Source organism: Urocitellus parryii, chromosome 8 (assembly GCF_045843805.1).
Source record: "Urocitellus parryii isolate mUroPar1 chromosome 8, mUroPar1.hap1, whole genome shotgun sequence".
Classification (NCBI taxonomy): Eukaryota; Metazoa; Chordata; class Mammalia; order Rodentia; family Sciuridae; genus Urocitellus; species Urocitellus parryii.
Window position 1 is genome coordinate 13926712 of NC_135538.1, and position 17495 is coordinate 13944206.

The following is a 17495-nucleotide window of genomic DNA, read 5'->3' on the forward strand; positions in this document are numbered from 1 at the left end:
GGCTTTCAAATGCTCTCCCCCTCCTTTCTTCACAGTATGCTCGAGCAGATGAGATGGACAGAATGAAGAAAGAATATACAGACTGTGTTACTGCCCTCTCTGTTTTCACAACTGAAGCCCATGGGAAGTTTTCAGAGCCCTTCGACGTCTCTTTTCTTAACATCAAGTTGTTAATTCAAGACTTAGAGGTGAGGGGTTTTGGGGTCATAAAATGAAAACTCCATCCTCTTGTGAAAATAAAGATCAGCAAATTTGCAAAATCATCATCAAAGCTGTCTCTCTTTTTCCTGGACATCATTTTGACAGGTCCATCCTGATTCATGCCTTTCATTAAAAAAAAAAAAAAAAAAAAACTTGAATTTTTTAAAGAGAGAGTTTTAGTCATATGAAGCAACCTCAAAATAATTTTTCAATTTGGAGATTTTTTTCCTACAATCAAATTGTAAAACACTAGTCAAAACCAGGAGACATCTATAGGTGGTACCTCCATATAAATGCATCTAACAAAAAAGGATTTATTACATGAATTGTGGTATTTATGTACTTTGAACAGCCTATAGCTCTCAAAAGTGAAATAGTGGAAGAATATTTAACAGCATGAAAATGTTTTATAGTATATTGTTAATTGAGAAAAGCAAACCACAGTGTCATCATTTTTGTTCTTGTAAAAATAAAACAATGGGTATACACACACACACCAGAAAGAAACATTAATAATATGATGATGAGATGGTGGCTTTGGCTATTATTGTGTAAGAAAACTATATATATGTTCCCTAAACTTTCATTATTTTAGTATCTCTAATTTGTAAGTTTTCTGCAATGACAATGTTTAAATTTTTTAAGAAAAAAAATAAGTTTTAAAGTCAGAATTTCCCCACATTGTTAATATACATTTACATGATATAGTATTTCTATATTACATTAACATATTCATCAAAAGCATAAAGATTACTTTACCTAGTCCTTATGTTAATGATAACTGGTCACCTTTAAAGGGAAGTTTTTATCTGTGTAATATTGCCTATATTGTTAGAGCAAGATTGCAATAAGTCACCAAGTTGATCTTAAAGCAGGAGATGGAAACTTGATTCACCAATTGGTGGTCCAGATCCACCATCTGGTGGGCCAAGGGGTAGGCTGCAAGTCTACAACCTTCGACCTCTTCCTGGGATTTGAATGCACATTTTATAGTCCAAAACCATATTAAAGCATAAGTGGCTGTTGCTATGATTCAAAACCATAAATGTCATGAGATCTAAAATAATAAGCAGCAAAGAGAGTGGGCCAAAACATCCCTAATTGTGTAAAAGTTAAAGAATCGTTACTAACATCTAGACAATCAATCTCTGTACATTGTCCAAGAAAAATTGGAACCAAAGAGAGAACACTTTTACATTGTATAAGAATTGCCATTTTGTGTTGCCAAACATGCTAGGTAAGCAACTGTTGATGGGTACAGAGGTGGGGCTTTCCATGGGAGAGGGATTTTTTATATGATGTGGGGTCTCAGGGAAAAAAATGGAGTCTGTTTGGTCATTGCCCATGTAGCCTGACCCATAACAATATATTAGTAATGAAGGAAAAGCAATGACCAGAATCTCGAAAACTTTTCTATGCATATAGAATTTCATAAAGTGCATATTGATTTTTGTTTTGCCTTCTGTGGAATCTTGAGATTAAAAGGAAATGTGTCATGTGTTAATTGAGCTGTTTCAATGATTCATGCAGGATATTGAGCAGAGGGTGCCTGTAATGGATGCCCAGTACAAGATGATCACAAAGACAGCACATCTCATTGCCAAAGAGAGCCCCCAAGAAGAAGCCAGCGAGATGTTTGCAACCATGTCCAGGCTCAAAGAGCAGCTAGCCAAGGTGCGAGAGTAATACTTCCATGCACAGCATGTAGAGTGGCACCCCAGCCGCCTTCAGCTTGTCTCCTGCCTCCTCTGGCTCCCTGTCAGCAACCCTGCTTTTGTTTCTTATTGGGATTTCTGATTTAGTAACTTGGGTATGAATTTTTAAAATAAAACTATGATGCTGATACCAAGTATTACCTCTTGGTAATTAACATTGTTAATTGTCAAGTGCAATAGCTATACTTTATTAGAAAGATATTTTTGGAGAAGAGTCACATGTGGTAAAACAAAGAGAAAGAAGAGGAGGAGGAAAAAGAGGAAAGGAGGAAGAGCATATATTTTAATGAGAATTTATTGAGATTTATTTGCTGTACCCCCATTCTAAGCTTACTTATGCTCTTTCCTGCTAACATAACCACAAATCAATAAAATTCCTCCCGCTCATTCACAGAGCTCACCTTAGGTTTAGCATATTTCCATTTCTGCCACTTCTGTGCAGGCACTAGATAGCTACAAAGAGTAGCCATAAGCCTTTTCTACTTAATTGGGGGATTTTCCTTAAAATCTTAGGAAGTTTCATTGGGGTCTTTAATCTATCTAAATTTTAATTTTAGGAGGACAACATTGTTTGTAGATTTAAAGGTAGAGAAAGGAGTGATTTTAAAATGAATAGGAACATGATAAGGAATTAGAAAACAAAGGAAAAGAAAATAGACATATCTATTAAGTAAAAGAGGGAAAGTGGAAAAAAAGAGACTAACTTAAGTGAAATCAGTAGTGGAGAATTACTGAAAAGAGAAAGAAAGACAGGATGAAAATAGGAACATGAAAAAAGAACTTGTTCAGTCTAATGTATGTTAGAAAGTTGATTTTCAATTCATTTTATTTCAACATTCAAGTTCGAATTTTTATTATTTAATGGTAATAGATAATAAGAGTACTGGCTGTCAGCAAAATTTGCCAAAGGGTAGGTGCAATTCCAAGTTGCATTTTCAGGCTGGGGGTGTAGCTCAGCGATAGAGCATTTGCCTGACATGCATGAGGCCCTGGGTTTGATCCCTAGTTTGAAAACAAAACAAAACAAAACAAAAAAATCAATCAAAGTCAGCACTTTGGTAATTTGACTCCTGGGCTTGCACTTATTAGCCTGAGCCAGGAGTGGTCTAGGGCAAGACTTGAGAGAGCAAATTGTACCTTTAGATACATTTAAGCCTTTACATTTTCCTATTGCTGGTTCAGATGCAGCATCTTGATGGGTTTTCTGTTGCACCAGGAAAAATCAATAAAGCACACAGCTTTTTATGCACATTCATTGATTCTTGTAGTTTATTTAGTTCAAGCAAGTTTTAGCAGTCTTGGTGTAGAGAGAGTTTCTTTCTTTTGATCCTTCAGGAGGTATATTCTAAAACATGAAAATATTTTAGCTTATACTATTATGCATTTAAGATTATAACAAAATGTTTTCATCTACTTTGAGGATTATTTTTAAAATATTATTGATTTTACTTAGCTTCTCATCTTTAAGTTTTATGAAAAACAAAAAAAAATATTCTAATAAATGCTGATTAATTTCTTTTCCATACCTGTCTGAAAGCATTAATAGTTGCTTGGAATCATAATTATTATAATAATGATGATGAAAGTTGGAGGCAACTATAGGTAAATAAAAAGGGTTGAGCAGTTCCTGGAAATTTGCAGATCTTGGAATCCAGCATCAAGGTAGGCAGGCAGACAGTCTATGGAGCTCTTGAACTTCATTCAGGAGCTTATGGCTTCATCATGAAAGTAATGCAGATGCACAGACTAGCAACAATTAATTTAGAGACAAGTGACAGAAGAAGGCTGGGCCAGTTTCACCTGGGGAGATATCCCTTGGCCTGGGAATACTCCTGGTTAAATTAGTGGGATGTAGGAAAGTGCAGGGGTTATCAGGGAAGCGTGAGTTAGCAGGTGCATAAGTTTGTCTGAACTCAGGGTTCAAGTAGGAGAGTTCCTGAAAATAAAGCTGGAAGACACAGGTCACGAAGTGATGTCATAATTTGTGACTATCTTGGGTCATATTTCAAAGTGAAAATGAGTTGCATGGTTTATGAAGGGAATCTGATGCCATCTGCTTCCCTGACAACCACTGTTTAGATGGAAAAGTGCTCTCCAGATGGAGGACTCGGATGAATTTTCATGAGAAAACCCCATCGTCATTTATTTTTCTTAGTAGTACAGCAGTATGGATTTCTGACACCAAAATTTAACAACACAGAGGAAATATCAATAAGAAATGGGTTTAGAAATTCACAAACACCAAATGACTATGTCGTTAAATAAAATGTTCCTGAGAGCTATGCATAGTGCCCTGCCCGTGTTGGACTTAATGACCTTTCATGGGATTTTTGTTTTTGTATTTTTAAAGGTCAAAGAGTGCTACTCCCCACTTCTGTATGAGTCTCAGCAGCTGGTGGTTCCATTGCAGGAATTAGAAAAGCAGATAACATCCTTCTATGACTTACTCGGAAAAATCAATGAAATTATAACAGTTCTTGAGCATGAGGCACAATCTAGTGCTCTTTTTAAACAAAAACATCAGGTAAGAAAATTCCTTTTGGGGAAACATAATTATTTTAAAGTATATGTAATAAAATTGCAGTGCTGTTTACAGTAAAATGAGTGCAGTTAGAATGAAAACATTTTTTTGAGAATAATACAGTACTAATAACACAATAATGCACATTTTGTGTAAAGATGAAAACCCAGCTGGTGGAGGGGTTTGACCCATTTTTTAGGGGCTTAGAGCAGGTGGGGCTCAGAGTGGGGCTCTAATCATCTGAATGAAGAAGTTTCCTGAGTTGAGCAAAATTACAAAGACCAGTGTGTTGGAGTGCCTACCTCTGACTTCTTTGAACTTGGCTCTACTCAGCAGACATTTACGAGCATTTGCTCCTCACACGCCTCTGCTGTGCCTTCTGAACTCCAAGCTTGACAATGAAAGTTCACACTGTCTCTCTGAAACAAGGAGTATATCTCTGAAGTAGAACCAAGTCTACTGTTGCCTCTTGGAACCAAACCAGCACCCACGATAGAAAGACCTTCTGTTATCCTCTCTGCTTTGTGTTTAATTTTATAGTATTATCTTTCTACCAGTGAATCTAGGGATGATGTTTGACAAAGTTCACAAAAAGTTTAGTGTAAATAAATTCTCCCTTGTACTTTCTAAAGGGTAGAAAATATATATTTAATTTTTTCCATCTTTATATAGACATTTTTTGATGGGCAGAGGATCATTTAGTGCTCCTTCCTGCATATCATCTTTGGTCATTACCTGCTACCTCACTGACAAAATGGAGAATTTCATGAAATTCTCTATCTCTTGAGCCTTTGGAGTTATACATACATTATACACACACACACACACACACACACACACACACACACAAACACACAAACACATAAACACATATACAATATAAATAATTTATTCCATTTCTATTAAGTGTCTATATATTTTGTGATATATTTTCTTTGACCTTGGGAATCAATCTGTTTATACAACCACAAACTCTGAAAACGTTTTTGGTGTAATCCTTGATATTTTGTCTCATGTTTAGTGAACAGGTCTGTATGCATAGCCTTCTTAGTGTTTCAGTTAATTGACTGGCTTAGTTGCTTTATTATCAATGAGCCCATCTCAGATGAAGATAAAACTAATGTAGGAAAGGTTGCCACTGAACTAATTGAAATGGATTCCTGGAAGGAGACAAATTCACTTCTTAGAAAAAGCAGAGTATCTGAAACAAGTCACCCAGATACTTAGATCTTAGGTCTGATGCCAAAAAATTATGAAGCCTTATTTAACTAATGGTCCTGTTCCTTAAACAAAAGTGATGATACCTAATAAAATGTATTCTATTATTAGTAGCATTATTTTTGCCATTAGTATTGAAGCCATAATCATCATATCACCAAACCTCATTTTAGTGATACCTCCTCATATGGTAAGGATTCTTTCACTGGGGGACATGGTGCCATTTCCTACATATTGCTGTAAATTGCCATCAAATAATTTTTGCGTAATTAATGTTTATTATTAATTATAAGTATTAATAATACTCATGACATATTTTTAACTTAGGTTAGCTATCCCTTAAACCTCCAAAGCATTCAAAAGGAAAAAAAATATGTCCTTGCCAAAACAAAACAAAACAAAAATATTAAGAGTTGCTAGCTCTTAATATGTGAATATAGATGAACAAAAATGGCATCCACATGAGCAGTTTGAGATATATTTTTTCAAAGTAGTTAAGGGTTTTTAAATTCATGTTGTGTCAATTCAAGGCAAAAATGAGTACCTTATTGGGATGGGTTATTTCAACTCTATACTGTCAAAATTGCTACAGTGTCAGGCTGGTAGTCAGAGGGCAAAGGCTGTTGGTCACCACTGCAGTGTACGACAGTTGCAAGTCTTCCCCAGGCCTAATGGTCAGCTGCCTTTTAAAAAAAATTAGGATCTAGAGTTTGCTATTTCATTAATAAGGCTGAGAGCATGTGAACCTTAGAAATTCAAATGTTATACATTTAGTGTATACAAATAATATATTATCTGCTACATCTGATTATTTCAGGAAAGTGATTATTCATTGATGCTAAATTAATTTAATCTGATTAAAACCTGATTATGTAGATTGTGTTTATGATTGTTCTCTCGATACACCAGTTGGATGAATAACAATTTTGATGCTTTGTCATTTTCTTAATGTTAATAAGATGTGCATGAAATATAAAAATCTCAAAAAACTCTTTGTGACATTTAAATGCCTTGTATAAAAAGCACTGACTTCAGTGATTGCTTAAAATTGAGCTCTTTTGGAAAAAAGTGTTCCTCTGTACTTTTGGTTTTACTTATTGCTGATCAAAAGCCTCAGAGCTATTTAAAGCTGTTCTTGTTATTTGTAATCATTCCTCCCTCCATCCTTCCCTTCCTTTCGTTTTCCTTTTCTTCCTTTATTTTTCAGTCTCTCCTGGGTATAATATTATTGTGGGTTTCCCTTCCTTGTAGGAGCTGCTAGCTTGTCAAGAAGCCTGTAAGAAAACCTTGGGGCTCGTTGAGAAAGGCAGTCAAACCGTTCAAAAATTTGTGACCTTGAGTAATGTGTTAAAGCATTTTGATCAGACGAAGCTACAAAGACAGATTGCTGATGTTCATGTTGCTTTTCAGGTAATCTGCTCTCCCTGCCCTGGAGTCATGATCCCACAAAAATACAGAACAAGGACAAGTAATTTCCACTTCTTGCCAAAATCCCTCACCTTCCAGTATTTAGAAGGCAAACATTTTACCTCTTCTTTCCCTAATATTAATATTAAAAAGAGTTAATTATTCTTATAATAAAGTATCTTCCTCCCAAGTATGTTTTGAAGAAAAAACGTACATAATACTACCTGACCAAATGATGCTTTCAGCAGTGAGAAAGCAGCATCCTATTATGATTAGTCAGTTCTCCCTAGCTGTACATTCCACATCTGCAGATTTACCATGAGGTGGTAATAATTGGGTGAAAACTTGCAAATATACTGAATATGTACAGCCTTCTTTTTCTTGTCATTATTTCCTCAACAATGCAATATAGTAAGTATTTATATGGCATAAATACTTACTATATTGCATTGTTATTTTGAGTAATTGAGAAATGATTTCTCAAATGTAGGAGAATGTGCCTGGGTAAGTACTCCACCACTTTATGTAAAAGAATTGAACATCTGTGGGTTTGGTATCTTTGGGGGTCCTGGAAACAATCCCTCAGGGATACCAAGGGATGATTATATCTTTTACATCAAGAATATGGTAAAGAAAACCGGGGATTGGAAGAAGCATGCGGAAACCAACAGTCGCTTGATGAAGAAATTCGAGGAGTCTCGGGCAGAGTTGGAGAAAGTGCTGCGGGTGGCACAGGAGGGCCTTGAGGAGAAGGGGGATCCCGAAGAGCTGCTGCCGAAGCACACTGTGAGTCTGCCCTCCGTGGTGCATTGGCCCCGGTGCATGGACAGCTGCTCTTGGATGAGAATATCCAAAGAGCCAGTGTGCCACCTAATGCAGAGGGGGAGGGGTGGGGAGTTGGGAAGGTGGGAGGGGGGGAGGTGGGGAGTTGGGAAGGTGGGAGGGGGAGGGGTGGGGAGTTGGGAAGGTGGGAGGGGGAGGGGTGGGGAGTTGGGAAGGTGGGAGGGGGAGGGGTGGGGAGTTGGGAAGGTGGGAGGGGGAGGGGTGGGGAGTTGGGAAGGTGGGAGGGGGAGGGGTGGGGAGTTGGGAAGGTGGGAGGGGGAGGGGTGGGGAGTTGGGAAGGTGGGAGGGGGAGGGGTGGGGAGTTGGGAAGGTGGGAGGGGGAGGGGTGGGGAGTTGGGAAGGTGGGAGGGGGAGGGGTGGGGAGTTGGGAAGGTGGGAGGGGGAGGGGTGGGGAGTTGGGAAGGTGGGAGGGGGAGGGGTGGGGAGTTGGGAAGGTGGGAGCATTTTAGATATGAGACCTGAGAAATGTTTTTCAGTCAACTGGATCAGAGAGTCCTCAATGCTATCCTGAGAAATGTGGGGCAAGAAGGACTTCGAGAGCAATTGATTCACCTGTGTTTTAGTCACCTTTTTTTACTGCTGTGACTAAAAGATCTAACCAGAAAAATTTTAGAGGAGGAAAAATTTATTTAGGGGCTCAGGGTTTCAGAGGTCTCAATCCATAGACAGCAGACTCCATTCCTCAGGGCTCGAGGTGAAGCAGACCATCACAGTGGAAGAGTGTGGCAGAGGGAAGCAGCTCATCCGGTGATCAGGACACACACACACAGAGAGAGAGAGAGAGAGAGAGAGAGAGAGAGAGAGAGAGAGAGAGAGAGAGAGAAAGAGAGAGAGAGAGAGAGAGAGAGAGAGAGAGAGAAAGAGGTCATTTGCCAGATACAAATATATCTCAATGCCCACCTCCTTCAACCACACGTACCACTTCATACCACTTCAGTTACCACTCAGTTAATCCCTACCAGGGGATCAATTCACTAATTAGGTTCAGACTCTTACAACCCAATCATTCATCTTCTGACTGTTCAAAACGTCCCTGCGTTGTCTCACACAATGTGGGGGACACCTCACATCCAAATCATAACCACCCGTTTCTGAGACCATTCTTAAACCCCTGGAATATTAAAGAGTCAGGATCATTCATTCGGCCTCTCGAAATTACAAATTCATTATTTAGCTCAGAAATTCTTCTGTAACTCAGGTTTTTTATAAAACAGACAATTTGAGGTGAGAGGCGAATTCATGGTAGAGATGACTTGAAGGCCAGTAGCTCATAACAAAATTTGTCCCATCTTGTGAGGCCAGCTTCATGTTTATCCTACTTCTGGCTGCCTATTCCATGTCCTTGTGGGAGCCTGCTGGCAAGCTCTCTGCTGTCCTCTACAATGAAAATATTGGTCCTACTATGAAGTTTCTGCCCCCACGTCCTCATCTAAAACTCAGTACCCTGCAAAGGCCCCATCTCCAACTGCCACCATATTTAGGGTCAGGGCTTCAACTCAGGAATTTGAGGACACAGTCCCATCCATAGTGTGTATGTTCAAGGGTGCACGTGGGGAAATGTGGGATGGCTCATAATGAATCACCAGGGCCCAGAATGCACTGTGGTCAAGAAATGAGGAGTTAAGAGACTTAGTCCTGGCTTTTTTCCTGCCCTCTGACTTTACCAAAGAGGAAGAAAAACTCTATCACTATGGAATCAAGGTTTCAGAATTTTTCCACTGGCTTCTTAGAATATTCTACTGAATTTGAAGGCTGCAATGATTTTGTTTTTACTAAAGTATAAAATATAATAGTCAAATTTCAAATATGAAAACTTCTGACTTCTAATGATAGATGCTTATAGCTTATTCCTGGAAAATTAAAAAAAAAAGTAGGGAATGTTCCAAATTTTTGAAGAGGGCAGCAGCTGGCTCAGATGCTGTCTCTCTGCCCAGCATCTTGACCACTTTGGCTCTTCCCTGCCAGGAGTTTTTCAGTCAGCTGGATCAGAGAGTCCTCAACGCTTTCCTGAAAGCCTGCGATGAGCTCACGGACATCCTCCCTGAGCAGGAGCAGCAGGGGCTGCAGGAGGCTGTGAGGAAGCTCCATAAACAATGGAAGGTGAGTCAGGACCTGGGAACACTGGGAACAGCTTCAGGTGGGAAGGGAGAGTGTGAGGGTGCAGAGATGCAGGGCGAGGAAATCAAGAAACTCATGGAAAGCCACCTTGGTCCTTCTAAAAAAACCGAACTTGAGTAAAACATGATAAACTATGGTAGAATTTCGCTATGCCTATTTCACAGTAGTATCAATTTTGTCATATGTTTTAAGTACTCTTTTTTTTCCAGCTTGTGTGATGAGGGCATTTAATTTATTCAACTGACATTTAATAAACTCTTCTCAGTTGAATAAATCATGATAGGTCTACTGGTGAAATCATTGTGTGTGTGTGTGTGTGTGTGTGTATGTGTAATAAAATCACTGTGTATTACTTATATAAATTATTGTGTTAATAATAATGTATTGCTACTATAATACACTATTGCTACATTAACAATATAAATTATTAAATATTAAATTATATATGTATGCCTATGTGTGTGTATATATATATATACACACACACACAGTAACTGTCCTCAAGGATTTTATCATCTAATATAAATAGCTATATTGTAAAAATATAAATAAAAGTATCTATTGGGTAAAAATTCAGAAATGAACAAAACATATTCCTTTTCCCACAAAAAAGCTTATTAGATTTCAGTTTGGGAGATAATTAGTCACAAAAGATAAAAGTGTAGTATATAATAAGCTGAGAATGTATAAATGTTATATTTATGAAAGCTTTGAAAGATAGAGGTGGACCCACTTGGAGAATGGAGAAGAGTGAATAGAGTGACGGTTTTGAGCTAGGACTACAAAGAAAACACAGAGATGCTGGGGTGGAGAGGAAGGTGGAGTCCAAGTGGGAGGCATCAGGATCCCTTGGAGCCTAGTGTGATCCATGTGCCACATGCTGTGGAGGAACTGTGGGAAGCACGGGTGGGCCTGGCACACAGAGCCCTTTGGAAATGGGTACATCAACTTTCAGAGGCTGAGGGCTGTCCTCCCCAAGCAGAGGGCAAGAAGTCTGCCCCAGCTACAGGACAGTGCATGCTGCTTAAGGTGACAGTTCATGGCATTATGTGTAAGGGCCTTGGGGATTGCAAGTAACCATCTGGTTAGGTTACTTTCTAGATTTTTTAGGTCTCAGTAACATTGGCTAATAAAACATCATCTTTTGTGCATACGAAAAGCACAGTGGAAAGACATATACCACTTTTGCTTTCTAGATTTGAAAATTAAAGTGACTCATTTAAACAAGAGATTCTCAAAGAAATTCAAGGTCTCTAAGTGCCTTTGAAGTTCAGCATACCTTAATTGTATTATGGATGGACACTTTAATTGAAGTGTCCTTGTCTTTCCATAGTCCAAGCTCATTTTTCTCATCAATTTGTATTCTCTCCTAAACTAATCCTTTTAAGTGCTAGAGGATTCAAGTTGGCTAAAATTAATAAGTTACAGAACTAAAAGTAATAAGGAAGCCTATGTTTTTATCAAGAGAAGAGAACATTAGATGGTTATGTGTTGCACACTTGCTTGCTTATTTTTTCAATGCATGGTCTAATCAGAGGAGGAAGGGCAGGTGGTCAGCTCTTTGGGGCTTTTTAATCCTTGTTTGTTTCAGTTTTTTTGGTGTGGGAGGGGGATGGATATTAATAAAATTTCCTCAAGTTTTCCCTTCACTTTTTCACTTACCCTGGAGCCTCAATGGTCTAATCTGTAAAACAGGAACATTAATTCTGTGCAGCACTAATATGAAAATTAAACCAAAAGATCGCTGTGGAAATACATGACCCACAGCAGGCTTGAAAGGAATCACTGCAGCCCCAGAAATTAGAAAAGTACAATATACGAAGTAGATATTTTAGGTCTTCTTGCCACATCAGCTGAAAAATGTACACAATCAGGAGCATGAGTGTGTTTTCTTGGATTTTCCTATGGAATCCAGGATCTTCAAGGAGAGGCCCCTTATCATTTGCTGCATTTGAAGATTGCCGTGGAGAAGAAGAGATTCTTAGCCTCTGTAGAAGAATGCAAGGCTGAGCTGGAGAGAGAGACCAAGCTGGTGCCCCAGGAAGGCAGTGAAAATATCATTAAGGAGCACAGGGTAGGTCTCCTGCCCCAAATGTGTAATCCTGGGCAGGCGCCTTGTTACTTAAAGGAGGGGCTCAGATTTTGCTTTGAGTAGGAAAAACCATTTGTAATTACCCTACAACTGGTGGTCTACAGGACTCTCCCTTTAGTTTTTCTGTGAAAATTTAAAGGTATTATATGACTTCTCATGTGGATTCTAAAAACATTTATTGCTTATTAGATTTTCTTCAGTGACAAAGGTCCTCATCATCTCTGTGAGAAAAGGTTACAACTCATTGAAGAACTGTGTGGGAAGCTCCCAGTCCGGGACCCAGTAAGGGAAACACCTGTAACCTGTCACACGGCCCTGAAAGAGCTCAGAGCTGCCATTGACTACACCTATGCGAAGCTTGTGGATGACCCAGACAAGTGGAAGGACTATGTCAGCAGGTAGCCTTGGGGTTGTCTCCAGAGAAGGACCTAATCTATCTTGATTCTGTTACTTGAGAGACCATTATAGAACAAGAGATGATATATGTTTTATTTCACGCAATAAAGAAAATCAAATTGCATGATCTTGCCCATGTTCTTATAAAAAAATACTTCAATTGGTAAAAAGAATGGGTTTCAGTTAGAAAAAGGGTGAGGTACTTTATGACACATGGGCCGGATGTTCTGTCTCTGAGGCCGATTTGGTCAGACCTTTCCTCCCTCACAGGTGGCCTCCGGCCTCTCGGGTTCGTGTCTTACCTGGTACTGACACATGAGACCAGACCTTAGGTGGCACCTTCCTTCCTCCAAGGGCTCAGGCCCTGAGACACATCTTTGTCATGTTTCTGAGCTTGGAGGTGGACACCTCTATTCTGAGTGTCATGTAAAAGTTTCCAGAGAATTTGTTCATTGATTAGTTAATCCATTTGATTGTTATATTTCCAAGGGTAAATTCAAAATAGAAATCTAATCTAAAATCTAATCATTCTGAGAATTTTCTTCCTTAATTAGAAAATGCTTGCATTGTTTCAGATTTTCTGAGTTGTCATCTTGGATAGCTGCAAAGGAGACGCAGTTGAAGGCCTTCAAGGATAAGGCCATTGACGCTACCAACTACAGCGAGGTTAAACATGCCTCCGATGTAAGTTTTGATCCACTGTCTGCCACAGGATGATTTCCAGTAATAAATCAAAATATTAGACAATGTTGTCTTTCTTTCTTTCTAGGAAAAAAATTGTTTTTTTCTGAAAATTATCTTAAAGATAAGTCTTCCCATATTACTATGGAGAACTGTGGGTTTTTCTGTTGAATCAACAGAAGCTTTGAGATCATGCTCAGCAGGGTATCCAGTGCATCTTTAGCTAATGGGGACTGCTGAGCAGGACATTGCATGCATGCATGTGTAACAGCACAGATTTAAGAACTGACACAGAAAATAAGAAGGCTGTGTGCTTTTATGCAGTCCATCTTCAGCCATGCAAAATCAGGGAAATGGGCAAGCACTCCAAGTGTCCTTTCTTTATCATACTCAGACCGGACAGTTTATTTCAGCCTTGGGCAGAGGTACAGCCTGCTAAACCCAGCCAGGGTGACAGAGGTTCAGGACTGAAGACAGTTAGCTTTCTGCAAACTGCATCCATTCTCTTAGCTTGGCTCTTCCACTTGCTATTGTGAAAACTCTTCCTTTTAAGCATTTTTAATCCTTGCATGTCATGTAATTTCCATTAAGAAGAGAATGTTTTCTTTCTGTTCTTGTCCTTTTCTATTTTCTTTCTTATTAAATTATGTAGTTGCATCAAAACTAGAGCTGCTCTCTTTAAAAAACAAATGCCAAATGACTCCTTTGATTTAAGGGGAGTAACTAAGAACAGTGTAGGGACGAAGAGCTTGAGAAGAAGATTAACATTAAACAGGGATGAGAGGTGGGAGGGAAAGGGAGTGAGAAGGGAAATCGCATGGAAATGGAAGGTGATCCTCAGGGTTATACAAAATTACATATAAGAGGAAAGGAAGGGTAAGACAAGATAATACAAGTGGAAGAAATGATTTACAGTAGAGGGGGTAGAGAGAGAAAAGGAGAGGGGAGGGGAGGGGAGGGGAGGGGGGATAGTAGAGAATAGGATAGACAGCAGAATACATCAGTCACTAGAAGGGCAATATGTAAATCAATGGAAGGGTAACTGATGTGATACAGCATATGGGGTAAAATTGGGAGTTCATAACCCACTTGAATCAAACTGTGAAATATGATATATTAAGAACTATGTAATGTTTTGAACGACCAACAATAAAAAAAATAAAAAGAAAAAGAAACATAAAAAAAAAACTAGAGCTGCTCAATAATGTCATGGTGTGCATATAGAAGATATCTATATTTTTCTGGTTGCTGTTATGACATACACAAAAAATTACATCTTAGAATGCAGAGATTGGAATTAACCATTTCCTGACTGGTATGCATTTGCCCTGGGAAAACCCTGGGACACCGTATTGGAGACCCCTGCCCTTGCACTACACCAGAGATTGTGGTGTAGGAGGGACAGACTGCCCAGTCACCATGCTGCTGGTCACCAACCCTGCAAGTGCAAAGCCCCAGAGTCTTTCCAGCATTGTCTTGGCTGATAAACACTCCCTGCTTTGATTAGAGCTGTGATCCTTTGTATACCTCTTAATATTTGGTGTGTTAACTTCTAAAAGCTAAAAAAATGAGAGAAAAAGTATAAGTTAATAAAGTTAAATCTTTAAAGCATCTATAACAATATTAAGTAACTAAACTCTTTAATAAAAGAAAACAGCTAATTAAATATGTTAGGAATATCATGCTTTTTCTTTTCTGCTATGTTCCTTCCAGATCACAGAAAGTGAAGTAACAAAGTATGTATATTATAATGCCTTATTTGGCTATCTTGTTTTCTTCTGTGGTAGTTTTAGGAGCATCTTTAGAATGCTTAGGAAATATTTGTATGTACCCAATCTAATTATGAAGATGATTTTGGGAGTATAGTCAGAACTTATTTTACCCAGCAGGTATTGGCATTGAAGAATGTTTCTTCTCTGGACTTTGGTTAAAAATTTGTGCTCAAAGCACAATAAGCAGGTGCTCCATCAGGGAGTGACTGTCTGGCTCTCTTATATCCACCCTACAAGCCTTGGGTGGAGTCCTTTCCTGCTGACAATTGAGAATCACCGTTGCACTTTGCTCACCAAAAGTGTTCTTTCATTCCAGGAGATCAGGAATTATGTTGCCAAAAAAGGGGAGACTCTCAGCTGGCTGAAATCCAGGCTGAAAATTTTGATTGAAGTTTCTTCTGAGACTGAAGCACAGAAGCAAGGAGACGAGCTGGCAAAACTGTCTAGCTCTTTCAAGGCTCTCATGGCTTTGCTGTCAGAGGTTTGTCACTTCACCCACACTCTAAACAGTTCTGGGGGTGAGATACCTGGAGGGGTCTCTCTTGATAGTAGCTTAGCAAGTAATTGTATAAATAAACTAGTTGAAACAGCTATAAACTAATTGAAATAGTCATCACATTTATTTATGAGAAGATTTGGAGGAAAATTGGGGATACTTGAATTATGGTCAATGCCATTATTGGATATATTAGTTCAGATTAATGGGAAGGTTAATGTTTATCAGCCAACATTTTTTTTTCTCTTACTAAAGCAGTTTATTTCTGCTCAGGGCTGAAATAAACTGTATATAAATTACAGTTATTTTATAGTCACTTTAAAGTATATCATAAAGATTAGAAAAAGGCTTAAGGGTCAGACAAATCCATGGCCACAGCTTCTGTCTGATGACCTGCTTCCTATATAACCTTGAGTTTGTTATTTGATGTCTCTTGGCCCCAACTTTCTTACTTGTTTAACACTATTAAAAATACCCCAAAAGGGAGCCACAAGGATTAAATGCAATAATGTCTGCAGAGTATTCAGTGTAGAGCCTGGACAGAGTAAATGTTTGATGACCAGTAGCTGGTAATAATAAAATATCCAATGTTTAGTCGGCAGGTCAGGAAAATTCTCTGTTAGTCAAAGTCATCTCGTTTTAAACTTAACAATAGGCATTCCAATGTCTGTATATATTTCTATATATATAAAAATAAGGAAACCCACCTACTTAATTTGTAGTAGGGTCACTTCCATCCTCGGTTGTTGTATAGTCCAATGTTTTTTGAGTGGGAAGATAATGTAAGGCAGTAAAGTAGAACAGGTGTTTACCAGTATTTCTTTTACATTGTTTAAGAATAAACTTGCATAGAAAATTATCTGTTGGATGACTACAAAATGTCCACAAACTCTCTTATTCTGAAGATGTGGAATTCTCTACAGATTTCCCTAATAATTGGCACTAACTTCATAAATTTTAAGCCATGCGGATAGTTCTGCTAGAGACTGTAATGGGGAATTTACACAAGCCCCAAATACTTGGGATTGCTTATGACTTTAGTTTGATGTGAAGATTTTGATATATAAATTGTATAAAATTACAAATTTGATATAATTATAAAATTATAAATATAGATAAATTACAGTTTTCTTAAGAATCTTGAACAAATTGAAAATAGCGTTATTGAACGTAAGCTATTTCAATGCTTTGATTCAAAGCTTTGATGACCCATCTTCCATAGCAGTGGACAAGTTTAGTTAGTTACCACTACCATACTCTAGGTGAAAATTTGACCCTTGCCCTCCTGCTCTTTCCTTAGTGAAGACAGCAAAAGGAACAACCGTTTAGAAAGTTAGAATATGTGAAGGTGATCTTGGAGCCAAGATCTAACAGTGACTTTCAGTGACATCATGTGATCCTCCCCCACAAAACATGTGGCGACCTTTAAAATTATTAGTTGTTTTTTGTCAGATTTCATGAAGCAATTTGCTTTTTCCCCAAAGTGTTCTCTTAGTGAAGTCCGTGGGACTTAGCGACAGGCCACCTCTAACGTCTGCTTGCACAGATGTTAATTCTTTGCACATTCATCTAGCTTAAGCTTCTGCATAATTTTTCTTAGCAATCTTTTTTCTACTTAATCACTTAGTGGAAACAAAAGAAGAATGGAGAAAAACACATTCTGATTAAGTAGACTTAAATTTAAGAAAATGGAATGGGCACAACCAGGTCTTTCCTTTGATAACAAACTACTTAATGTTTAAATTAATGCAGAACAGGAACATTTGCAATTGTCAGTGTAAGAAGGAAAGGCTGTGGGTGGATTCCTAGGGTGACATGAAGAGTCACTGCTCTCAACAGAGCTGATGAGCTAGGCTGAGATCTGGAGTTTGAGGCTCTCCCAGGTTCTCATTGCAGCTTGTTTAGAGAAGAGAATCCTCCAAGTGACCTTGGACAAACTCAGACCAGAGAGGGTCAAAGAAAAATAAATAGGAGAAGAGAAAGATGAACTGGAAGGCTTCCATGGAAGACAGATGACCATTAACTCCGAAACCAG

At 38.5% G+C, this 17495-nt stretch overlaps 1 protein-coding gene across 1 annotated transcript in view; it reads left to right on the forward strand.

Moving 5' to 3' along the window:
- Positions 1-17495, forward strand: part of Syne1 (spectrin repeat containing nuclear envelope protein 1) — a 419401-nt gene that overhangs the window by 135319 nt on the left and 266587 nt on the right. The window contains exons 20-29 of the mRNA XM_077802046.1: positions 36-188; positions 1732-1875; positions 4267-4440; positions 6907-7065; positions 7684-7848; positions 9871-10005; positions 11939-12097; positions 12305-12513; positions 13087-13195; positions 15281-15445. Of these exons, the coding sequence (XP_077658172.1) occupies positions 36-188; positions 1732-1875; positions 4267-4440; positions 6907-7065; positions 7684-7848; positions 9871-10005; positions 11939-12097; positions 12305-12513; positions 13087-13195; positions 15281-15445 (1572 nt within the window). The remainder of the gene's footprint in view (positions 1-35; positions 189-1731; positions 1876-4266; positions 4441-6906; positions 7066-7683; positions 7849-9870; positions 10006-11938; positions 12098-12304; positions 12514-13086; positions 13196-15280; positions 15446-17495) is intronic.